Source organism: Thalassophryne amazonica, chromosome 15 (assembly GCF_902500255.1).
Source record: "Thalassophryne amazonica chromosome 15, fThaAma1.1, whole genome shotgun sequence".
NCBI lineage: Eukaryota > Metazoa > Chordata > Actinopteri > Batrachoidiformes > Batrachoididae > Thalassophryne > Thalassophryne amazonica.
This window is the reverse complement of record NC_047117.1, coordinates 9,333,003-9,359,893: the sequence shown is the minus strand read 5'-3', so window position 1 is coordinate 9,359,893 and position 26,891 is coordinate 9,333,003. Positions and strand designations below refer to the sequence as shown.

The 26,891-nt window shown below is 42.0% G+C and overlaps 1 protein-coding gene across 1 annotated transcript in view; it reads right to left on the bottom strand.

Moving 5' to 3' along the window:
- mgat3b (beta-1,4-mannosyl-glycoprotein 4-beta-N-acetylglucosaminyltransferase b) overlaps positions 1–26,891 on the bottom strand; it is a 177,690-nt gene that overhangs the window by 16,752 nt on the left and 134,047 nt on the right. Inside the window, exon 2 of the mRNA XM_034187397.1 lies at positions 4,197–4,629. Within this exon, the coding sequence (XP_034043288.1) occupies positions 4,197–4,622 (426 nt within the window). The 5' untranslated portion in view covers positions 4,623–4,629. The remainder of the gene's footprint in view (positions 1–4,196; positions 4,630–26,891) is intronic.

The window sequence follows — 26,891 nt, the reverse complement described above, 5'->3', positions numbered from 1 at the left end:
TATTTATGTGACCTGTTAAAAACACACAACCCTGTCAGACCACTTCGGTCTGCTGACCAAAACTTTCTGGAGATTCCCAGGTCCAGGTTCAAACAATGGGGTGACCGTTCTTTTGCAGTAGCAAGTCCTAAGTTGTGGAATGCATTACCTCCTGAACTGAGGTCCATTAATAGTTTGCCTCTGTGTAAAGCTAAGTTAAAAACGTACTTGTTCAGGGCAGCCTTTTGCACATAATTGCTTTGACACTTTGTCTATTTTTATTCTATTTGGATGCTCTTATTATGCTTTTATGTGTGTTTTTCGTACTTTTCTTTTTATTTTATCTTTAGTTGGTGCTATTGGAAAGCACTTTGGTTCAGTGAAAACTGTTGTAAAGTGCTATAGAAATAAAACTTGATTGATTGATTGACATGGCAGCCACCCTGGAGTTTGACAAAAGACACCTGAAGGACTCTCAGACCATCAGAAACAAAATTCTCTGGTCCGATGAGACAAAGACTGAACTCTTTGGCATGGATGCCAGACGTCACGGCACCATCCCTACAGTGAAGCATGGTGGTGGCAGCATGATGCTGTGGGGATGTTTTTCAGCAGCAGGAACTGGGAAACTAGTCAGGATTGAGGGAAAGATGAATGCAGCAATGTACAGAGACATCCTGGATGAAAACCTGCTGCAGAGCGCTCTTGACCTCAGACTGGGGTGACGGTTCATCTTTCAGCAGGACAATGACACTAAACACACATCCAAGATATCAAAGGAGTGGCTTCAGGACAACTCTGTGAATGTCCTTGAGTGGCCCAGCCAGAGCACAGACCTGAATCCGATTGAAAATCTCTGGAGAGATCTGAAAATGGCTGTGCACCGACGCTCCCCATCCAACCTGATGGTGCTGCAAAGAGGAATGAGCAAAACTGCCCAAAGATAGATGCACCAAGCTTGTGGCATCATATTCAAGAAGACTTGAGGCTGTAACTGCAGCCAAAGGTGCAGTTTTTTTTTTACTTTTAATAAATTAGCAAAAGTTTCAATAAAACTTTTCATGTTGCCATTATGGGGTGTTGTGAGTAGAATGTAGAGGGAATTAATTTACTACATTTTGGAATAAGGCTGGAACATAAAATGTGGAAAAAGTGCATCCAGAAAGTATTTTTTCTGGATGCACTGTAGGTCAGTCATTCTTCTTTTATTCAGTAAGTCTCAGTCACTCAGTAAAGGAGAGAATGCTCAGTCAAGAGCATTTAATTAATTGCTGCACTAACCACCAGATTAGTCAAATAACTGATGCGATAATTAAACAAAATAATTACAAGGGGTGACTGAAAAGTTGTGCCCCTGACCCAGAAGAAGTAATGTGTGGTTCTCCATCTTTTGCATTCTGAGAAACCAACATTTCACCCAGTACATTCTCAAGAATTTTTGGTTTGTTGATTCAAAACTTCAGTCGCCTCTCATACCTCCACCGAGGTGGTTGTGTTTTCACAGTTTTTCCGTTTGCAGGTAACTGAAAAATGAATGAATGGATTTCAATGAAATTTGTTGATCCAAAATATATTCTGGAACTGAGATCCAGAACACTGTTTGGCACGTCACAACATTTAACTGACAAAGTTATGAGAGGAAGTTGATGAAATCTGGCGAGCAGATTCCCAGACCAGTGCCTTCTAGATGTTAGTTTGATCGAACAGGTTACTGCTGATCAGCGGCACGTAGCAGTTCTCTCTGTGAAAACCAACACTGGAGGTTCATCATTTTAATTTTTATGTGTAGTTTCCATATTTCTGATTATGTGCTCCGTGAAGGTGTAAAACTAATTTGAATTTCCGAATTTTCAGAATGTGCATGTTTGACAGCAGAAAATTGATTTTCATGTTTGCAGTTATGACTCGTCACGCCTGACCCGCAGTCTCCGTGTAATAAAAAGCAGCAAGTTAATATTTTTAAAAGAAACATTACCCAGAGAAACAAGTATCATGTAAAGTCAAGACAAAGTTAAAGAACTGCAGGTGTAGTGGGGGTAAAGTGTTCGCTTTTTACAACCACTCGGAAATTCTGAGATATAAAGTGTTGGCGTCAGGATGGGTCAGTGTTTTCCTGTGAACTTTCGGGGAGCACTCGTTTTGAGAAAAACAGATTATCTGAGAAGAACATTAAAAGCTGTAACACATCCTCATTCAGAGGACAAACAAAGAATGTATTCCAGATGAAGATGTGAGGAAAAAAATCCCTAGAGTACTTTTTTGCTCATTTGGTCTGGTTATGAAATGTTCTTCCAGGCTCATTACTGAAATACATGCACAAGGCATCATTTCATCAATGGTTCATCCTTAAGCCCGGCCGATATATCGGCCGATATAAGCGCTTTTCAAGTACTCACTATTGGCCGAAATTTTGCCAATAGAATGCTGATAATTTCTCATAAACAGAACAGTTACTGAAATAATGTTTGTGTCGGCAATGTAAAATGTCCTTGCACCATTTGTCCAGTAAATGGAGCTCTGACTCCATTCAACTGACAGCTGCTTACACCCCTACTTAAATCTGTTCATCACCGGCCCCCATAGTTCGCCGTCACACTGCACTGATCAGCTGACAAAAGCATACGTTTCTTTAAAAGCACAAGTTTATAAGGATGTTGTTCGTAATAACTTTGTGATTACATTCACCCCACATTTCTCCCATTTCAGTTCAACTCAGTTTGATTAACTCAGTTTATGTAGTAATGTGTCAAATGTGCTTCATTGCGTCTGTCACGCTTTTTATTAAGCCCACGTTGTGTAGACCTTATTTCTAGCATAAAAAACTTTAGTTTACTGCTAAGAGGTTGAAATATTCAGATTCACTATCGGCTGATTTTTCGGCTATCGGCAAATCGTCCGATTTATCGATTAGGTGCATTTTTTTCATCCAAATATCGTTATCGGCATCGGCCTCAAAAAATCCCTATCAGTCGGGCTCTAGTTCACCCACCTCATCCAATAAATGTTCCTCTGACACAGTAATTCCAGAAGTACTTAAGGATCCTGCAGCGAGACACAGTCTCTGCTTTAGACCTCTAGTTCAAGTCTAAAAAGGCTCATTTATGCATTATTTACATAAATTTAAAACAATGTTACTGGTCACTGCCCACATGCTTCCATATGCCCTTTATGTTTGCAAGGATCATTGGAAGAATAGACCACTAGAGTGCACTGCAGATCAGCTTGAATATTTCTGACAACAACGAAAACGGTGACGTCAAAGAAGTAATCATGCTTCTATTGCAAAAGAGACTAAATCTTAGACAGCGGTGTAAATGATGTGTCCTGCTTGAACTCCAGCTGCATAATATCTGGTGGTACTCCATATCCACAAGCTCACAGAAAATGGGCACAAATATGGAAGAAATTAATGCAACATGCAGACAGAAGCTTCATCCACATTCATATTTAATGCAGAGTGTGAATGAGCCTTCTCACAGCCGTACTGTAGGACTGCAAGAACAGGACGCTGGAGACTTGGACCTTTACTTGCCTGCAAAGCCAAACAACTCTGTCCATCAAGTGGGAAAAAAAAAACATGAACCAGGAAAAACCCCTGTCGATATTCACACTTCCATTCAGCGAGGACTTGCAATGTGAGATGTTGTCTGTGATTGACTCCTTTGGGTGAAAACCAGACTCACACGGATCGTACAATAACTTACAAAAGCAGCTCTAGTTTTTCTGATCAATTGTAACACCTATCGTTGCATTCCTTAATACTTTTTGCAAAGACACCCACTGCAATTAGTAATATTTTTCTGTCATTAATTGCTGTTAAAAACCCAAAGGCAGAGTTTTTCCTTACCACTGTTGTCTCTGTGTGTGTCTATGGGGGGGGGGGGGTAAAGGTTAGACATCACACTTATGAAGCAGCTTAGGGCAAAGTATGTTGTGATTTGGTCCTATGTAAATAAAAACTGAATTGGAAATAAAGATCCTGATAGCTATGAATACTGGATTTTCAATATTCCAAAGTGAAAACGGAGCAGTGCTCTCTCTCTGAGAAGACAACGACAACACATGGAAATTATACAAGTGTACATAATTAATTCTGTCACCTTAAATTAGGATACTTTTGTTTTTGTGCCGTTTACATTGTACTCCAGGTGTTTCTATTTTCTGTTCTCTCGACAAAGAGAGAGACAAATGTAATGTCGAGCACGTAACTATCTCACCTCATTCATTTTGTGTCCTCGCTGGCTCTCCTCTGGTTTCTCCCATGGGTGTGGAACTGCCAGCTCCTCCCGCAGCTTCATCTCCAGCCCGTTGCCACCAACTACTCCATCTCTGTCCACCATGAACCCCTCAATCCGCAGACCCAGTCCTCCTGCTGCCCCTGGCCCACCTCTACTTTTGGTGTCTGATGGGCGCAGAATCGGCAGAGGAGGGGCCTCTTCAGGCGAGGCGGGGCTAAGTGGGGTGGTGGCCACGCCCTTCTCCCTCCAGAAGAAGCCGGTGACCATGATGAAGGACTTTATGTTGGGGTACGGGGCGGAGAGCTCGCGCAGCAGGGAGACGTAGTGGAGGGCCTTGTAATAATGGAGGAAGGAGATGACGCACAAGCCCACCGTGCACAGCAAGAACACCCTGTGCCGCCGCATTGTTATCCTGCCGGAAGCAAAAGATTAGTCTGGTTAGTGACAGATTTCAGGTTCTCTGTCTGAAAAATTAACTTCTGCCACAAAGCTAAAAACAAATATCTGGAGTTATGAACTGTGAGGTGACCATATTTCTGGACCAGCGTTAAGTCCACCCACACGTTACTCCTAGTTTCACCAGCCTTCTCCATGAACACCAGTGGACACTAAGGGTCCCTTCACACATAACACGAATGAAGCCGACTAGTGCACAAAGGAGGAATTGCATGTCATTTGTGAAAAATCGGAACCCTCTCAAATGCCTCGTACACCTGTCGCCACAAGCATTCACGCACATCAGTGCCCTGCGAGTGCTCATTCGATCCCCCTCTCGGCAGGTGCCAGCTAAATTCCAGGTGTCACACACAAACACCAAACACCACTTGCCGGACACTTAGAAAAGACGGGGCTAGTTGTGCTCCTGGTATGAGAGTAGACAGCAGCTGACCACATTCGAGCTGTTTGTGAAAACTGTCAAAGTGCCCCACAATTGTGGCACAGCCAAGCAACACTTGTGGTGTGCGAGAGTGTCGACTCTCCCCTCAACACATGTGGCCTCCGTGTCACTTGTTGTCAGGCACGATAAGACAAAAGTAAAGACTCTACAAAAATAATAAAACACCAAATAATTTATGACCTCAAATTATACCACCATTTTACAAGATGACATTGAACAGTTATAAGCACCCATTTGTTGCCTTTGTGGAGTCACACATTACACTGTAAACTGACAGTTATAAAGTGTATCTGAAAATGTGTTAAATATATTACAACTTAAGGATAATTCAACATTTATTTTGAAAAGCTAAAAGAAAAAAAAAACAAAGTCACCATTTACACAGAAATATTGAGGGTGCTCAAGACTTTTGCACAGTACTATATTTTTATGTCAGCGTAACCTTAAAAAAAACTGCAATGCTAAAATACCCTCGGCCATATGAGCATACAATCAATGAAAGAGTGTAGAAAGAATGTGATTTTTGACCACTTCAAATATGTCAAGTCTAATATGTCCAAGGTCTGTGTCCCAAGAATGTTTCCTGTGGATTTGAAGACCTTGGCTGTAATAGGACTGGACTTATGCTGAGCACAGACAGACGCAAAGTCTTCGCATTACCTGATAGCCCTCGCACACACACGCAGATAGTATAGAACATATGTACTTGCAATGTTGCTCTGCAGTCAGAGATTAGTTGCACAAACAAACAAAACAATCTGGCAACTTTCCACTGCAACATTTATATTCACGTTCATTTGCAACTTTGTGTACACGTTGGTGAAATATTGAAAAATATCATTTACAAATCAAAATAAACTAAATAATGTGGTGCATAGTGTGAAGCCGGAAATAGGGTTGATTCTTCTACTGGTAACACTGTAACCCAGTATAGGGTAGATGAGGAGACCAGTGATGCCCAACGCTCAGAAAGGCTGTCTGTCTGAGAAGGCATTGTGGAGCGCTTGTTTTTTTCTTTTCCTGGTGGGGGGGGGAATGATCTGGAAAGTCTAAAAATAAGTTCCCACAACACTGTGATGCATCACATCACTTTAATGCAACATAACGCGAACCTCCACCAGTGTAATAATGGGTGTGCGTCCTGATGGAAAAGACACTTTTTGTCGGGTTTATACCCACATTTTAAAAAATGCAAATGTGTTAAGACAAAAAAAAAAAAAAAAAAAAAAAGTCCTTCATGCAACACATTTGACAGTCAAATGTGACATGCAGAGAATCTTGATGATCAAAATGAAGGACAGGCAGATTTTAAGAAAGAAAATGTGATTCGAAGCAGAAATAAAGGGAAATCCCCCCCAATGAGACTTTATTCCCATCAAGTTGCTTCATTTATGTCAATCTGCACGGCGGAGGTTCTAAATGCGCATGATGAAAAAGACGGCAGAAAGAGGGATGGAAAGAGGAAAAGTCCAGATAGAATCTACTCATTAAGGGATTACCATAATGTTCAATAACACAAGGTGACACGACCAATCAGAAATCATCCCACTCTAATCATCTCTGATCCATTGCACTTAGATCTCCTTTGGGAATTCAAAAAAAAAAAAAAAAAAAAAAAGAATTAAAATGAGTTTGAACTGACAATGTAATGAGCCTCTTGACTGGTTTCTGCTTTATTTTTTATTTTTTCATTTTAGCGGCACAGTCACTGAAAGCAGTCGGAGCTTACACAGCATCATTTATTGCTGCACTCTAATCGATTTTAGAAAGCTGCGACATGGACACATTGAGCATACAATGTGCACAAGAACAAAAACATAACTGTGGGAGGGAAGAAGCCAAGTCAGGCCTGTGACCTGCAAAGCATGTGATGAATGAATCTTAAGTAGGCTGTTCAGCAGATCCCCTTGAGTAGCTGAACTACAGCAGCTACAGTAAGTGAACACAGAAGAAGAGCCGATTATGAAGGGATGCAATGGAATGAGAAGAGGAACAAATGGGGGGTGAACGGGAGCCTGGACAAGCAGTGACCCGTCAGGTCTGGTACCACCACATCACAGAACCACCCTGGGTGTCTTCCACCTCACAGACAGACAACTTGTCCGTAGCCATCTGCCAGTCACAGCAAATGTGGGCAGGTCCTTTTGTCTTCTCCAGTTGATGGGGTCCTCAACGCTAAGGCACCAGCGTGCTGGACCATGTCCAGAAAAACATGCTACACTGCCAAAAACAGGGAGCTGATATCCCCTCAAAGCAAGAGATACTCATCTGAGTCTACCAAAGAAGGCGCTCATTTCACACAAGGTCTGTCAATCATCAAAAAGTTCAGATTAGACATTAGATTAGACAGATTAGACAGGGGTAGTTTCTGGATTCAAGGTACTACAGTTCCAAAACTGCTACCATCTTCATAAAACCGTATGAGTTTTGCATAGCTAAAAACCCACGTGTCGTCATCATCAAAGGTATGAGAATAGTTAAACTATGAACAAAATAACAACCCCCCCACCCAGGGAACAAAACATTCCTATTCTGCTGCTTAGCCAGGTCTGGTTTGTGGTGGCAGCAGGCCAAGCTGCTCATCTCACACTTCCCTATCCTCTAACTATTCCTAGCAGATCCCAAGGTGTTCCCAAGCCCTATGGGAATTCTAATCCTTCCAGCATGTCCAGGGTTTTCTGCCCTATTTGCTAGGTGAAAATTATTATTTTGTCATTTACCTGCTATAACAGTGGTGTCCAAACTATTCCAGAAAGGGCCGAGAGGGTGCAGGTTTTCTTTGCAGCCACTGACTCCAGCAGGTGATTTCACTGATGAACTCATCCCACCTGTTCAAAGTGATGTTAATCAGTGAAATCACCTGCTGGAGTCAGTGGCTGCAAAGAAAACCTGCACCCTCTTGGCCCTTTCTGGAATAGTTTGGACACCGCTGTGCTATAAGATCGCCATGATAGGGACATTTGATTGAAGAGTTTTGCCATTTCACAATCGTACTGGTCACTGATGTTTATGCAGCGATGTAAAAGTAAGAACACAGCTATTTCCACATCAGTGCCACCACTACCACACTCCATTCTAATATCACAGAACCTCCAGGTATGCAACATTGTTAAGTTTTTTTTTTATGGTTCTTCAAAGATTTTTTTAATGCTCACGGTCCAGCTGAACGGCCTGTTCACTGTGAGAAAGAAATGCCGCGTGCTTGGATTCAACGCCGATTAACGCTCCCAGCCAGATGTAGTGGTAATGCAGTTGTTGGTCTGGCAACCGCCATAAAACTTCATAGATGAGGAGATGTGGTTAGTTAGCCTACTAATACTTTTGTTGGATGATAGTACTTAAATAACGGCTGAGCGGATCCTTGTAATTTGATTGGTGCTTTGTATGTCACATGACATGGATTAATTCATCCCATTTGTGTTGCATTGCATTTAGAGTACAGTTTGGTTTCATTTAGAGTACAAATTTGGTTCCATACGTTTGGTACCATTGCACTCTCTGCGTGAGCACACACACACGCACATGCCACACAAAACAAATCCACTGTGCTGTCTGGAGGCTGTTGGCAGGAAGTTGGAATGAAAAGCTGAACTAATTTCTGATATTTTTTTTCACTGCACTGAGGATGTACAGTCTTTTTCTGGCAGTACATGCACACAAAAGCGCCAACCCGGTTGCGTGTGTGTGCGCGCGGGACAACAAGCTAACTGTCGCTGACTCTACCAAGACAGGATTTCATTGAGCTAACTGACGCTGCTAATTCTTGTAAAACACACACACACACACACACACACACACACACACACACACACACACACACACACACACACACACACACACACACACACACCAAATCCACTGTGCTGTCTGGAGGCTGTTGGCAGGAAGAATGAATGAAAAGCTGGACTAATTCCTAATGTGATTTTTTTTTTTTTTTTTGCTGCACTGAGGATGTACAGTCTTTTTTTGGTAGTACATGCACACACAAGCGTTGACCCAGTTGCGTGTGTGTGCGCGGGGGACAACAAGCTAACTGTCGCTGCTAATTCTTGTAACATACACACACACACAAAATTCACTCCACTGTAAGCCATCTGGGTGCATGAAGAGCTGTTCAGATGAAAAGCTGACCTGATTTTTGGCTGGACTGAGGAACTACTCAAAGTATTTTCTTTTTTTTTGTGGAAGTCAGCGCAGAGCATCACTGGACTACATGTCACAATTTGGACTTTAGCAGCAGTGGAACACCAAAATACAAGTCCCTTTTCTGTTGTTTATAAATTAATAAAATATCAAATGAAAAGGATCTATTTTTGGCATTATATAAAACAAACAATGAATGTTTTTACATTCTTTCAATGGAACAAATATTTCATGAGGTGAAAGCTGGAACATACCATTCAACGAGGCGAAGCAGTAAGCATGAAATATTCGTACCATTGAACTCATAAACATTCATTATTTGTATACCATTCCTCATCTTCTTACCTTGCATCAAAACGGGCTGATGCAGCCGCAGAGCAAACAACGAAAGAGGCTGAATACAAGATTGTGGAAGAGGAAAGAAAGCAGAAGGAAAGGATTAAGGCTTTAGAGGAACAACACGAGAAAGAACTGGAAATTCAAAGATCTGAGATGGAGCATCTGCAGGCTGAGGAAGAATGTAGAAGCAGCCCGAGCCAGACTTGAAGGCTACAACAGAGGAATAACACAGGTGGGGGACATCCAGTCAGTCAGAAGTGACCAAGTCATTCCAAATAGCGCATCTCAGATGCCATCTAACACACTTATGTCACCAGTAACCCCTAGCATTGCTCAGCTTGCAAGGACAGTTCAAGATAGCATAATGATGAACAGACTTCGTACACCAGAGCCGATGGTGTTCAATGGAGAGCCAATCCTCTTTATCGAATGGAAATCGTCCTTCATGTCACTGATCGATCGAAAGGGCATCTCCGCTGAAAACAAACTGTATTACCTTAAAAAGGTATGTGAGTGATCCAGCTCATAAATGCCCTTAGAGAACCTTCTTCAGAAATGAAGAAGCTTAAGATACCTGGGAAAATATTAACCAGCGGTACGGCCAGGCGTTTGTTATTCAAAGGGCATTCAGGGAGAGGCTATCAGGTTGGCCAAAAATACAGTCTAAAGACGCTGCTGCTATGCCTCATGTAAAAGGCCTGAAATACTAAATGACTGAAGAAAATCAAAGACTCATACAGAAACTGCCAGACTGGTTAGCTGTCAGGTGGAATCGCCATGTTACAAGGGCCCTGATGGAAGGTAAAGAGTTTCCCTGCTTCAATGAGTTTTCTGCATTTCTGTCAGAAGAAGCTGAAGTTGCCTGTAACCCAGTCACCTCCATTCACGCACTTTGCTCTCTGGAGATAACAGGCGACAAAGGCAATCCAAAAGACAATAAAAGAAACAAGGCCAATTCAATACAAACAACTGTACAAAGAGACAATTTACTCATAAAACACATACGGGATCTCCATGCATGTTATGCCAAAACACACATCAGCTCCACAAGTGCCCAAACCTCATGAAAATGCCTTTGAAAGATAGACGGTCATTTGTCAAGGACAATAAATTGTGCTATGGCTGTTTGAAACCAGGTCACAGTGTGAATGACTGTAGATGCTGCCTTACTTGTGATATATGTACAAAAAGGCACCCAAGCTGTCTTCATGATGTAAATTACAGCAGTGACCTGAAAAGAGAGAGACGTAAATATTGAAAATGCAGGACAAATTAACACATCAGAGACAACATCCGCCATGTCACTTAACATTGCCAGAGAAAGACAATCTGTCAGCACCTCAATGATAGTTGCAGTTTGGTGTCATCAGCTGCAAATCCATACCAGGAAAAACTTGTCTACACACTACTGGACACACAAAGTGACACTGCCTTTACTGATCAGGATGTGAGTCATGAACTGCAAGCCAATGTTTGTCCAGTGAAACTAAAACTAACTACCATGATGGGAAAGAATACAGTTGTAAGCAGTGGAAAGGTGTCAGGTCTCCATGTAAGGGGCTACAGCTCTGCAACAGTTATCCAACTCCCTCCTGTAAACACAAAGGACTGTATTCCTGCAAACTGCAATCACATACCGACTTGTGAAACAGCCAAATAGTTGGCAGCTCAGAACCTTGCCTTGAGACTGATATGATAGGCAGCCTTTGTCACTGTGTTACTGTAAAAGAGATCCCTCCAGTAACTCCCATGGATGCAATTCGTGCATTGGAAAGTGTCTTCAAAGAGGTCAGCAAAAATGACAGAACAGGATCTCATCTTCCTCGACAAACTTAAGAAAGACATAAGGAAAACTGAACAAGGGTATTATAAAGTGCATTGCCCTTTAAGGAAAGACCACAGATGTCTGATAACAGACAGCTCACAGAGGTCCGACTTAACCAACTCAAGAGGAAATTCGCCAAGACGAGAAATACAAGGAAGGCTATGTTAAGTACATGAATGACATCATTCAAAGAGGTGATGCTGAGGAAGCTCAAGATGACGCATTTCCTGGGAAAATGTGGTACATACAGCATCTATCATCCAAAGAAACCTGATAGTCCATGGGCCAAGCAGGTTTTTGGTACCACTTAAGGGGGAAAAAAACGACACTTAGAATCCAGCCTCAGTGTAACATGGCCTACACGAAAATGTATGATAGCCATCCCAGAGTGGTAGCTGTAGCCAGGTAGGGATCAACGAAGAAATACACAGAGGTCAAACTTTAAAAATGCACCAATCATGTTGAAAAATATATCACATTACTTAGCTGATCATATCAATTCCAAAAAGGTATAGTTTGGACTATCTATGACAGAATGTTTTGGAGTTATGGGGTCAAAACAGCAAAAATGGTGACAAAGGTCAATTTCAGTTTGTACAGGGGTCAAATATTAAAGTTGTTCCAATTTCAGTAAAAAATTATGCAAATTATTGTTTTGGTTAATAAGGTTCTAAAAAGGAATAGTTTGAACCATCTGTCATGCTTAGTTATGTTACAGGGTAACATATGTCAAATGTCATAGAATTCAATGGATATTGACCTTGTTTGACCTTTACTTTGGAGACAAAGCATTCAACATAGTCAAAACTATTCCATTTCTTGATCCTTTTTATTTCAACCAATAATTTGCATCATTTTTTGCTGAAATTTTAGCAACTTTAAATTTTGACCCCTGTACAAACTGAAATTGACCTTTGTCATCATTTTTGCTGTTTTTACCCCATAACTCCAGAACATTCCATCATAGATAGTTCAAACTATAGCTTTTTGGAATTGTTATGATAGACAAATAATGTGATATAGTTTTCAACATGATTGGAGCATTTTTAAAGTTTGACTTCTGTGTAATTCTTCATTGACCCCTACCTGGCTACAGCTACCACCCTGGGGTGGCTATCATACATTTTTGTGTGGGCCATGACACACTGAGGCTGGATTCTAAGTGCCGTTTTTTTTCCCTTAAGTGGTACCGATTAGGTCAAAATTTGTGACTGCCTCATGGACTATGAGAAACTGCGTGTGGTTTTTGACTGTTCAGCCAAGCATACATAAAGGAACCAGTCTCAATGAGCAACTCCTGGCTGGACCAGACATGATTAACAATATGACAGGTGCTCTTCTACGCTTCCGGCAGCATCAAATAGTTCTAATGTGGGACAGAGAAAATGTTTCTCCAGTTTCAAGTCCAAGGGAATGATCTCAACTACCTCTGCTTCTTCTCGTGGAAAAAAAGGAGATGTAAGCACACAGCCACAAGTGTATAGGATGACAGTACATCTGTTTGGTGCTGTCTCCTCCCCAGGGTGTGCAAATTATGGGCTAAAACACCTAGCCAATGAGAAAAGTCTTGCACTCCCACTAGGTTCTCAGTTCATAGCCAGAGACTTCTACGTGGATGATGAAGTAACAAGTGCAAAGACAGTAGAAGATGGTATACGGCTGGCACAAGAGGCTCGTGAAATTTGTGCAAAAGGTGATCTGCAGCTACACAAGTTTGTATCGAACAGTGATGCACTTCTGAACAGCATACCAGCATCAGAACATGCAACAGACATCAAAACAAAGGACCTTGCTTTCTGTGAGACAACAGAGAGAGCACTGGGTATTCACTGGAGCATAGAAAAGGATTGTTCACATTCAACACTGCACTGAGAGAACAACCTCCTACACGGCGTGGGATATTGTCCACTGTAGCAGCAATATACGACCCTCTGGGATTTGTCGCCCCCTATCTCCTCAATGGCAAAAAAAATAAAAAATAAAAAATCCTGCAGAAGATGTGTCGTCAGGGTACTGGATGGGATGACCTGCTGCCTGAACATCTAAGGCCATGGTGGGAGTGTTGGAGAAAAGATCTTATCAACCTGGAGAAATTGCAGATAGCTAGATGTTATGTGCCTGACGGCTTTGGAGAAGTGGTGAAAAAGGAACTGCATCATTTCTCAGATGCAAGCACCGCTGGATATGGACACTGTCCATATCCAAGACAGTAACAGAGATGTCCACTGTGCTTTTGTCACAGGAAAGGCTCTTGTCTCTCCAACAAAGGCCACCACCATCCCAAGGTTGTGACTCACTGCAGCAGCAGTCTCAGTCACATTGAGTAACATACTCAGAGAAGAGCTACTGTACAACAGTGTGAAAGAGTTCTTTTGGACAGACTCAAGGTGTTGCATCCTATGTTTGCCAGTGTGTGTGTGCTTTGTCGCAGACTTAGAAGACCTGTAGAAGGTCAGAAAATGAGTGATCTCCCAGTGGAAACAATGGAACCCTCTCCACCTTTTACATACTGCGGCATGGATGTTTTTGGTCCATTTCTGGCAAAACAAGGACAGAAAGAAAACAAAAGATATGGTCTCCCCTTTACAGGTTTCTATTCTTGTGCCAGTCATGTTGAAATGTTAGATGATCTCACAACTGATGCATTGATCAATGGACTTTGATGCTTTATTGCATCATGAGGCTCAGTCAGACAGATTGTGATCACGGTACCAATTTTGTAGGTGCCAAAAAAGAACTGAATGCAGCTCTACAGGACATTGATGCTGAGAAACTGGTAACTTTCCTGACAGAAAAGCAATGTGATTGTCTTCAACGCACCTCATGCAAGCCACGCTGGTTGGGTGTGGGAGCAACAAATAAGGGCTGAGAAATATTCTGAACTATGCTCTCTCCCTCTCGCCTGGTCGACTCAATGACACTTCCCTAAGGACCTTTTTGTATGAGGCAGCAGTGACCGTAAACAGCCACCCACTTACAACAGACAACCTGAACGATCCAAACAGTCCTAATCACCTCATCACCATAAAGGCCGCCACTGCTTTACCTCCCCCAGGAAGGTTTGTTAGGGAGGACCTGTATGGACAAAAGAGATGGCGCCAAGTACAGTATCTGTTGGAGCAGTTCTGGAGCCATTGGAGGAAGGAGTACCTCCACAACATCATGGTCAGACAACGATGCCACAAGCCTAAAGGCTGCCCTGACACGCGCATGCCTTTGATTCACGTACTAGCACGACCTGTGTCCTGCTGGACCGCAAACTCGTCTTTAACGGGTGCAGACAGAGGGACGCCGGTGCGTGCTAGTAGAGAATTTTGAAATGTTCAAAAAATTTTTTCACACATAAATGTCATGCTACGTGGCGTGATCTAATCGCCAACACGATGTGCAGCTCGTCAAGTGGAGTAAAGAAGGGGAGTGGTGATGTCAGCGGATCACATCAGAGTGCAGCTTGTCTGAACGATTAGAACAAGAAGTTAAATCTCTCAAACATACTTTAACAGCTGCACACAAGAAGAAAGAACACACACAACTGTTTTACCAAGGCATGGCAATGTAAACATGACAAATAATTACCTTTTTAGACGGCTCAAAATGCTTTCTGCAGCTTGTTAGGCACGTGCATACGGCTGAAGTGGTCCTCTGTGATTCAGGAAGTGATTACAGACGTTTTCAATGGCCAATTTGCAGAGAACATGATTAATCAGACATTAAATAATTATTTTATAAACACAGCGTCCACCGCAGAGCGCGTGGCAGCCAGCAGAACAAAGAACAGCGTCCAGCTGGAATCACAGCAGGTGAGATTGTCGCAATGACGTGCACGCTATTGCATGAATCAAAGACATGCTTGTTCAGGGGGCCTTAAGAGAAACATTCATGTAGTCGACCATGATGAAACACAACCAAGATCTGTGTGGCGGCTCGGAAGAGTCTCGGAGACTGTAACAGACAAAGATGGGCTCGTCAGACAGGTGAAAGTATTGATTGGAGACAAAAATCTGAACAAAAGAGGTGAACGCGTGAGTAAAGCGTCTGTGGTAGAACACCCAGTTCATAATTCGATTCTGCTATTAGAAGCTTGTTAAGCATAAAGTTCAAGACAAAAATGCAGGAAGGTTTGTAAATTCCTAATTTTCTGTAAAAGGGTCATTTTATATAAGGAAATAATGTGTGTTTTAAGTTAAACTGTGTTAAAACACCAAATCATTTGGTGGAGTGTGATGACCCAGGGTAAAGTTCATTTTCATTAGATGTTTTATTATGCTTTTATTTTTGTACTTCCTTTTAACCCGGAAGTGTATCAAAAGACAGCATCAGAAAGTAATTTCACACAAGGTAAAAAAAACAAAAACAAAAAAGGTGAACAAACGCAAGGAGAAATATGAATGAGATTAAATGGGGAGAGAAAATTTAGCTTCAGTCAAAAGTGGCTACTCATCTATGAGTATGTTGTAAATATGTATGTTAATATTCTACTCTTTACTGAAAAGTTAAATTAAAACCCCTGAGTAATCTGTGTTCTAATGTATTGTTTTCTTTTTCTTTTGCCATTTGTTTTTTTTGTTTTTTTTTTTACATAGCTCTTACGCTGATTTGAGAACCACAAAGATCTAATAAAGTCCTTAAACCATCAGTCTGGGCTAACTAATTTCAACTGGATGCTACATAATGCAATTAGGGTTGCCAACTCTCTGAAAAATAAATAAGGGACACCTCACTGGCAGGGCTGACCGGCCCATGGAAATGCACACCTCTATCTATTAGCGTCACTCAGGACAGGAAGGCGCCATTACTAAGGGTGGAAATGTGCAGCTCATCAATAATAAACTGACTGCTTTTTTTGCACTAGCGTCACTATTTCTTAATGGATTTTAATAAATGTAGGCTTGTTTCAAAGCCCTTTGAAAGCTCTTTCCAATGCACCTATGCATGTGTGGGTGAAAAAAAAAAAATGTTTATGTAAAATGCAGAAATCTGGGGAAATTACAACAAACTGTGCTGCTTTTCTCACTTTGTCGCTATTTGTTAACAGATTTTAATAAAAGTAGGCTTGTTTTAAAGCCCTTTAATTGCTCTTTCTAATGAACCCATACATGTCTAGGTAGAAAAAAATGTTTTATGTAAAGTGTGGAAATTTGTGGAAAATATTCCATTCTGTTCATTTACTGTGATTTTTTTTTTTCCTGTCATCATAATTCTCGATGGATTTTTATAAATGACGCTTGTAAGTTGTATTCATGCTAATTAAAAGGTCTAACGAACCCATACATGTCTGGATAAAAAAATCCTTATGTATTAAAATATTAATCTGAAGTATGCCTTGACATTGTGCTCATTTACCTTGCTGCTTTTTCCACTGTAATATTACTGCTAGTCTTTTAATGACAACAACATATATGATTTTTACTAACATTTTATTACAAGTAGATATAAAGCCATTCAGAATTTATGACTTTTGACCCTCAGTCAGGGTAAAAAGTACCTCCTCCATCCCCTCCAACCACACTGTTAAAATTTAAATGCCTCCTGTGACCACATGTACATATCATATTAAACAACAGCTGCAAGTATATGTATAGACAGAAATATATTTAAACATTTTTGTTTCCGCATGTGAACGCAGCTTAATGAAAAGAACTTATGGCGTTGAGTTATAGTCTCAGTATATTGACATTAAATTGCGGCATAACGACTTTAAAATAGACATTTGTTTTACATAGTTACATTAAGGCTCTTGTACAGTTCATTTTAGTATTGGAGAATTTGTTTTTGTGGTTCGTGCAGTTGATGATGAAGCACTGGCTGCCTTTTTTCTCCTCATATCGCTTCTGTTTAACAGGATCAAGGTCTCTAGGTCTCTCTCCACCCTCAGTAACGGCCGCCGTGCAGCACGCCGCTAGTCACGTGACGTCCTTTCCAGTCTCTATTTCCATGGACCGGCCAACTGACCTTTGCCTTCACCCTTCCCAGCGTGTGTGTGAAACGATTTTTAACCATTTGACTATTGACTTGATCCTGAATTTAAGTAGATGCACACATGCATTTGTTATGATATGAACATGCGGAAAACAAATTATTATTTAGCAATTTATTTTTAGTGCAAAATAAATTTTCACTCACAATTTCAATATGACCATCCTGTCCTGCTTCAAAACATAAAAAAAATTATTTAAAAATAAATCTCTCTGTCGTGTTATTGCTTAACTTAAAAGTGTATAAATTAACAAAAAAAAAATATATATATCATCCAAAACAATGTAACACTGAAAGTCCGAAAAAGTAAACAATACTTACAAATGTTGTCACGCACCTTTTCCACCCAGCCATTTTCCTTTTCCCATTTGCCCATGTATTTTTGCTTTCTTTTTTGTTTTTTTCGAGGAGTAACGACGTTGCTGTTCGTAGGCGTATCTGCAGTGCCAGTGTCTGTGTCGGTATCAGCCATGCTGCTAAGGTCGTCCGACGACCGTCGTCGGCTCATGATTCTCGTCCGGGATCTTCTGGCGAGCAGATGTCCCTCAACCAATGAGATAAGAGTGATTCTGTATGTCAACTCGTGTCTGTCAGCTCATTGGTGAAGAGCAGGAGAGAGGCTGGGATCAAATTTACCGTAAGTTCCATATAAAGCGCAAGTCAATTCCATTGACATTTTACAGACTTTTTGATTCTCACAGAAATACGGGACAAACTGCGTCCCGTTTCAGGTCAATACGGAACGCACACTTTTATTTCCAAATAAGGGACGATTCCGCTTTTCAAGGGACGGTTGGCAACCCTAAATGCAATTATGTTTGCAGGGAGAGTCACAAACACAAACTGGATACAAGGACACAAAAGAGGTGGGATGTAAGTTTTGCAGGAAAAACTGGATTTCAAAATTCCTATGCAGAAATGACAAACAGCAGCCTTAAGCTAACCTACTGTATGTGTTCACTCTAACGCTGGTAATGCTAATTATTAGCATCAACCACTAACTTACAACCGCATATGCTTACGCTAACCCCTCTCATGTTTCCATATTTGGTAATACTAGATGCACATCATGCTGACTTTTGCGTCACCAACAATTAACATGACACCCAGGGCTTAATTTGAAGGGGAGCAAGCCGGAGCACGCTCCGGAACTTCTGATGTTGGCTCCGCCAGCTATTTATCCCTTTATCTACGGCGATGGCGCCCACGCCACATTTTCCATATGCATATTTTTTTTTACCGTAACTCCGCCATAGTTTGTCCAATCCGAATGATTCAAAGGGCATTGTAAAGCTAACACAAAGGGCTTTTCAATGATATATGGTGTATTACGGTAAACGTAGCCTGTGATGTCATAACGCAGAGGAAAAACACGGACGTTTCACACTAGTGCGCCGCTGATGCTCATTACCGTAAGTTATCATGTAAGCCCTCAAGCTGAAAAATGTCAACACTGACAGCAAGCCAAGAACCTGTGGTTTCAAACAGTATGCTATATGTTGCATATATTACGGTAAAGTGCGTTCGGTTCGGTGACTTTTGAAACGAGAGAAAAATATGAAAAAGAGCGCAAAAGTGACAGAAAAGTACAGAGACAGACAGCAAACATAAATGTAGTAATTTCTGAGGAAAAGGCAGGGTGTTAGTGTCATTTGTGAAAGTGTGTGTGCGTATTTGTGTGGATGTGCAGTCACGCCCGTCGCTATGGGCGGGCCCTAGGGGGCAGTGCCCGCCCACTGATATGCTTGGGCCGTCCCGGTTTGCCCACCCAAGCCAGATCACAGTCACGGATCTCAAATAAATAAATAGATAAATAAAATCCTAATTTCATTTTATTGTACTTGCTTTGGGTTAAAACGGCCAGTGTTGCATAATCAGTAAGACATTAAATATATTAAAACCGTTTGAGTTTGTTGGAAAGTTTGTCTACGTATGTAATCACGTCAGTGTTGCCCAGCAACAATCAGTTACCGCGTTTATGGGGGGAAACGAAGTGTGAGTTTTTGCCAGCAGACAGCAGCTAGTTTTTGTGCTTTCCTAAATATGGATATACGTAACTGGTTTAAAACCCCAACATCGGTAACTTCGGATAAACCAACACATGATGTCGTTGGCAAAGAAAACCCTGGACCCATTTCTACCTCCGTGGATCCTGCACTGACACAGGGTGGACGAAAGAGAGGAGGACAGCGCTGGCACTCTACTCAAAGTAGGTCCAAGTTTTTATTGTGTGTGTGTGTGTGTGTGTCAGAGGCGATTGCTCTAAGACTGCAAGGGAAGCTCAGCTTCTTCTAAATTGTCAAAAAATAAGTGATCAAATATATACTGTTGTGCGTACATGTCACTGACTAAATATGCGCTACAACGCGCTCATCTTTTGTTCAGAATCAGCTTATCACTGGTAACGACGCGGCTTTCCTCTCACTCAAACCCGCAGCTTCACAGCGCTTTAGCGAAGCAAAGGGTGCAGCGAAACGAGACGAGTCATTGGATAAATGTTGGGCTTTGTCCCGCCCATCAGACGCTCCGCGTGTCTGGGGGTCTATGGGGCAGTGGGCTGACCTCGGCCGGCCCGGACGCTCAGCTTCTGCATGATGATTGGATGATCTGTCTGAGGCTGAATCCCTTTTTGATTGACAGCGAAATGAGCGAATCAGCGATCTTTTGGTGTAAACATCCGTGGGAGCATTTTTTAATTTTCATTCTGTTCTGAGTTGAACCGGAGACTTTCCAAATCCTCTTAGCGGCATTTTCTTTGTTAAAAACGACTAGCGACAAATCGAGCTTCTATTTCTGGTGGGTTTTTTTGTAGCTGCTTGTGTCTGGAGACTGACTTCTATCGCAGTTTCTGTCCCTACCGAGCAGCGGGTGCTGCTGAGCCCCTCCACCGTCACAAAGCACTCACAGGCGGACAAACTTCACACTAGCCTCGCGCCAGTCCCAGCTAGCGAGCTAGCTAGGTAGCAAGCTGCACATAATGGCAGACAATTTGAATGTTGTGGACCGGATTTTGGCGAAGCCATTTTATAGTCTTCCTTACGAAGAAAAACTTAGAGTTAAACAGCAGGGCCGATCAACTCAGATTAATTTGGTGGGGAGAGCTGGCTGACTGGAAGTGCTGTAACAAATAAAACGTACTGTATCTTGAAAAGGAACGGAGGGTAGAATTTACGTATAAATAAACTGACACATTTTATGACGTAGGCCGAAATTGAGCTTCCCCTCCTTGAAGGACCAGCATCCACCACAGGTGTGTGTGTGTTGCAATTGGTACTATTGCGACTGCGACCCCTCTGTTGGTTGCTTTGAAATGCACCCGCCGTGGTGTTTGTTTTTTTTTTTTTAGTTTGAGATGCTGCTTGTCATCTAATACGTCATATGCACACTCAGTTGGTGGTGGCGGTGTGTGTGTGTGTGTGTGTTGGCAATTGGTAGCTACCCCTCTGTTGGTTACTTTGAAATGCACCCGCCGTGGTGTTTTTTTGTTTGTTTAGTTCGAGATGCTGCGTGTGATCTAATACGTTATTTGTACTTGTGTGTGTGTGTGTGCGCGCGTGCGAACATGTGCGCGCGTGTTTGTTTGTTTGTGTGTGTGTGTGTGTGCGTGTGTGTGTGAGAGAGAGAGAGAGAGACACAGAGAGCAAGCTGGTCCGGTCATGGTTAATGTGATGATTATTGTGAGGGATTAGGGCTGCGTGAATAGTAAAAATAAGCAAAAATAAGCTATTAATAGTGGTGCCCACCTGGTGGATTTCATAAGCCCCCCTTAAGACTGAGATCTGGCGACGGGACTGTGTGCAGTTTAAGTGTGGCGCACAGCATTGTTCGCAAGCCCCCCCCCTTCTTTTTTTTTTGCACTGGAGCCACCCAACCTACTGCGCTCCGGGACCTCCCACTTTACAAATTAAGCACTGATGACACCCATGCTGATGCTAACTCATGCCACATGACTGTATTTGCTAATGCTAATAGAAGTTAGCGTTCCAATGATATTTCATGAGCACAAACAAAATGCGCATAGTGCAGTACTAAAAAAAAACATCTAATCCTATCAAATCAAACACATCCCGAGTGTTATTTGAAGATATTCAAATGAGAAGAAGACACAAGTAGCACTGAAGAACATCCTGATGCTTATGAGGTCATGTTGGGGGAAGAATCCAAGTTTTGCAGTCGGCAGCATGGGAGATATTTCATTATAACAACCACCTTTACTTCAGTGAGACACTAGAACACTTTTTCAAACCATAAATGACTAATACGTCAATGGACAAGAACAGAATCGGACTGAAAGGAAGAAAAAGTGCAAGCGAGAGAATTGGTGGTGGGAGCAGAGCGGAGGAGAGATGTGGTTCCAGGCGAGGAAGCTGGTGGAGGTCGGAGTTATTACCGAAGCACTGCGCCATCTCGTTCCCCGCTGCCACATTCTCTCTTCAAGTCTCTCAATTCTCCAGTATTACCTGTCATCTCCAATTCTGCTTAACGTTCACTGCTTCCCTCATTCAGCCGTCCTCCGTCTCCCACATCGTGCGACATGAAAGACGGAGCAACAAAGAGGAGGCAGCGAGGGAGATAAATGAAAGGCGCCATGCCCAGCTCTGGTTTCCCCCCAGTGCAGGAAAAAAGGGATGGTCACAAGAGGTTTGGTCAACACAGAGTTCTTTTTCTTTTCATGACAAAAAATGTCTACTGAGGTGTCCCTAAAGAAGAGGTGTTTCAGAAATGGAGATTAATCCATGAATAGCCCTGGATTAGTTCAAAATGTGTTCTTTGACATACAACACCAGTTTTAACATTTGTTGCAGGAATGGATGGCTATCAGAGCCTGACCTAGATGGATTTTTTTTTTTTTTTGGTACCAATATCGGACAGTTAAAAAAATTACAATACATCTGCTGATATGATACATAAAAATGGCAGCAATATTCAATATTTTGTTATCAAACCGTTTTTCCAAATAAATGTAATTAAGGTTTGACAATTTACACTTTAAACATGAATATTAGTGCCTCTTACCATTAACCAACCAATGTATGTCACACTGCCTTGACTGTAATTGGCAGTTGTCATGTCGCATCACTTCGCATTTGCAAAAAAAAATAAAAAATAAATAAATAAGGGTCCCCATCTGTCTCGGCCCCGTGTCACTGGTTTCTTGCCACTGTAAAACACCCGCTTTGAGTAAAAATGAATGACAACTGGCTCCTTTGCCTCTTTCTCTTGGAGCTAATGCCACCAAGGGGTAATGGGGATCTTAGCCCTCTTCAGGACAAGATTCATAATGACAGTTTCCAACAGCTAAAGCCTTTTTCTGCATTGTTTATTCATTAAAAATGTTGATATTGGCAAAATAATGCTGATACAATAGGTTCATGAAAAGCTCTTGTCTGCCGATATTATCGCCTAAACAACTGATCAGTTGGGCGCCAACATTTATCAACATACGAGGTCTGTTAGAAAAGTATCCGACCTTTTTATTTTTTGCAGAAACTATATGTATTTGAATCATGTGCGCTTGCATCAGACAAGCTTGAACCTTCGTGCGCATGCATGAGTTTTTTTCACGCCTGTCGGTTGCGTCATTTGCCTGTGGGCAGGCTTTGATTGAGCAGTGGTCCAGCCCTCTCGTCGGATTTTCATTGTCAGGAAAATGTCTGAACGGCTGGAGCAGCGCTGCATCAAATTTTTCAAGAAACTGTGTGAGACAGCCAGGTGGAAACCATTCGGAAAATTCAGATGGATTTCAGTGAAATTCTTATGGGCATCACACAGATTAAGGAGCATTACAACCAGATTAAAGACGGCCCACAGCGGCTGAGGGCGCGCCGTGCTTCGAGCGGCCATCGACAAGCTGAAATGACCAGATCATTTCCAAAGTGAAGGCTGTGTTGATCCGGGACGTCGTGCGACTACCAGAGAAATGGCAGAAAAGGTGGACATCAGCCATTTTTCATCAGATTCCACTGTTACAGGAGATTTTGTGATGAAAGATGTGCGGAGGCATTTGCGCGTCGGGATGAAGCCGCAATGGTGGAGAACAAAAGCAAGTCTGTGTTGGAAGTCTCACGGGACATGTTGTGACATGCCAGGTCTTCCACCATTCAGAAGATTCAGACGGCTTTCGGTGGCTTTTTAGTCGAGTGAGTATCCGACAAATTGTGGAGAGCTGGACATGTCACAACATGTCCTGTGAGACTTCCAACACGGACTTGCTTTTGTTCTCCGCCATTGCGGCTTCGTCCCGACGCGCAAATGCCTCCGCACGTCTTTCATTACAAATCTCCTGTAACAGTGGAATCTGACGAAAAATGGCTGATGTCCACCTTTTCTGCCATTTCTCTGGTAGTCACACGACGTCCCAGATCAACACAGCCTTCACTTTGGAAATGATCTGGTCATTTCAGCCTGTCGATGGCCGCTCGAAGCGCGGCATGCCCTCAGCCACTGTGGGCCGTCTTTAATCTGGTTGTAATGCTCCTTAATCTGTGTGATGCCCATAGGATTTCACCGAAAGCCATCTGAATGTTCCGAATGGTTTCCACCTGGCTGTCTCACACAGTTTCTTGAAAAATTTTATGCAGCGCTGTTCCAGCCATTCAGACATTTTCCTGACAATGAAAATCCGACGAGAGGGGTGGACCAGTGCTCACTCAAAGCCTGCCCACAGGCGAATGACGCAACCGACAGGCGTGAAAAACCTCACGCATGCGCACGAAGGTTCAAGCTTGGCTGATGCAAGCGCACATGATTCAAATCCATATAGTTTTTGCAAAAAATAAAAAGGTCGGATACTTTCTAACAGACCTCGTATTTTTAGATGTTTAAGGGTTTGACTTTTCACTCAGCACAAAAAGATTTAATCACTGCAGAAATGATTTAGAATGCAACAGAGGTGGGATGAAGTCACTGTCAAGTCATTAATTTGCAAGTCCCAAATCAAGTCTCAAGTCAGCTTGCAAACAACTGGTGGTCATTATGACTTGAGACTGAATTCATCCCACCTCTGGAATGCAAACACAGTCATGGTCAAACCAGTTTCATAATGTAAGAGTATGGGACAATCTAAAAACACTCAGTGAACTACTACGTATTGCCACTGACCCGGTGAAAATGTCAGGTCTACCACGAATAGGATCACTACAGATGCATTTTTTTTTTAACTGACCGATTTTACAGTGTGCTGCTTACCTTAGCCTTCTGGTCATGAGAGTGCTGAGTTCCACCGAGTCAAAATCAATTACTGATGACGGGCTCAGTCTTCCAGAATTACCCCCCTCAATGTGAACCCCAAAAACATCTAAAAATAGGGACTAGATTGAAAATGCTGGTGGTCCACTTTAAGAAATGGGTGGATTATCACATTCTCATGTATCAAATCGTGAGAAATATGAAAGGAAATAGCACTTTTATTGTTACTGGTAGAACCACAAAAGTCTAGGTTGGACCTCGAGATGCAGGCAGCCAGACTAAGAGGGATAAGGTGCCAATACAAAAAGTGTTTGATATTCAAACAGTTCAGAAAAAAAAAATCCAACAGTGACACAACAACTCCCAATGTGAACAGTCCCAAAAATCCTCCAAACAGATGGTGAGAAAAAACTGAAGCCACAAACAATATGACAAAATCAAAAAAGGCTACAAAAGACAAAGAGATCACATAAATGATGGGAAAATTCAAAAAGACTCCAGACAAAGTGAATACAAAAAACAAAAAAAACAAAAAACATGAGATGATCCAAAAATACTTCAGTCAACAAAGTGAACAAACTAGCAAAGTGATAAAATAACAATTCAAAGCATACAGCGAGGAGGGTAAAATTACAGGAGTGGCAGAAACGAGAGACATCATATCAAACAATCAAAACAGACCAGCAAGGTGGAAGCAAACTAGTTTGTGTAGATGAGAATCAGCTATGTGAGGGCGGGGCAGCACGGGAGAACTTAAAGTGAACATGGAAGCCACACATGAAAACAACCACCACAAATAACAGTGAAAAACTACCAGAGCTCAAAGTGATTAACAAAACCCGAAACACTGGTGAAACAGCAAGAAACAGAAATATGATACGCAGGGGGAAGAAAAAATAAAGGCATGAAATACACAGGAGGAAACAAAATCAGCCTGAGGGGCAGAGCTCATGAACCACACACATTCCAATACCTGGCAAACAGGTGCCAGGGACTCATAACAGTTCAACTCATGCCATGGGAGGGACAGGATGGCAGATCCACACACACACGACGGAGATAGACACAATGAGGATCAGTTCCACATGCAGGGACTCACACGATAGAAGGCAAATGAGATAGACACAATGAGGATCAGTTCCACATGCAGGGACTCACACGATAGAAGGCAAATGCACAAAGAGAACACAAAACACTGTCAACCGAACCAAACCACAACATTTATCATGAATAATTTGCATTATCAAATTTTACTTGCATAAACATAAGCTGAAATACAATACTTTGTTATAATGTTATATCTACTGACACACGGCAAAGGTCGGAAACAGAACAGCATGTCTTTAATCAAACATATCAGCCACGTAAACCTTACTTTCTCATATCCCTGTGGCATAGAAAAAAAACGAAAGGCTGGTGTAGAAACCAAAATTATAGTTTTTTGTTAACTAAATGTCTGGTTAACCGCATGTAACCCCATGCTCAGTGTGAAAGGCATGTGATAAGACATTCCTTCAGCCTTGCAGAACCTGAATGACGCCTACATCTGATAAGATCATACCTTCAGCCTTATCACATCAGACACAAATGATCTCTGAGTGACAGACATCTGAAAGCTGAAATGACTCCACCTTGTGATCAATCACAATGCAAGAAAAGACACTGTCTTAAATAAAACATCTTCACAGTGGAACTTTGTTCACAACCTCTAAGTCACCTCTGATCAGCACCATGATGAAAAGATATTGTCATTGATCATCACAGCACTATGAACCACAAACACTGTGACAAAATCCATCTTTCATGTACTCTGTTTTAACAACCTGTTTTTAATTAACTGTGTTTATGTTTTGATCAATGCATTCTTTAGACACTCTATGCGTGATTGCCCACACATGGGCCCCCCTGCCCTGACATGTGGATAAAAGCAGAGCTTAGAAAGCCACACTTTACACTGTTCCAATCAGAACACCCTGTTTGACACAGTGTCCGAAGCTTCATATTAACCCTCTGGGGCTGACGCCGTCTTATATGACGGCTGAGACCAAGCTTTACTAAAGTATAAATAACTTGTTAATGATATGAGATAGAAACTTACTATTTTTTTGCTGAAAAGTCAACTCCGCTGACTTTTGAGCCAGCCATCGGCCATCTTTGTACTCCTTATAGAAGCTGTGTGATAACGTGCGCAATGTGTCCAATCGAAATTGGTTCACCATCACATGGTTTTCCAAAATCCAATCGTAGGGCAGATTTACCTCCACGTGATAAACAAAAGATAGTTTTTTTAGCAGTGATGTGTTAC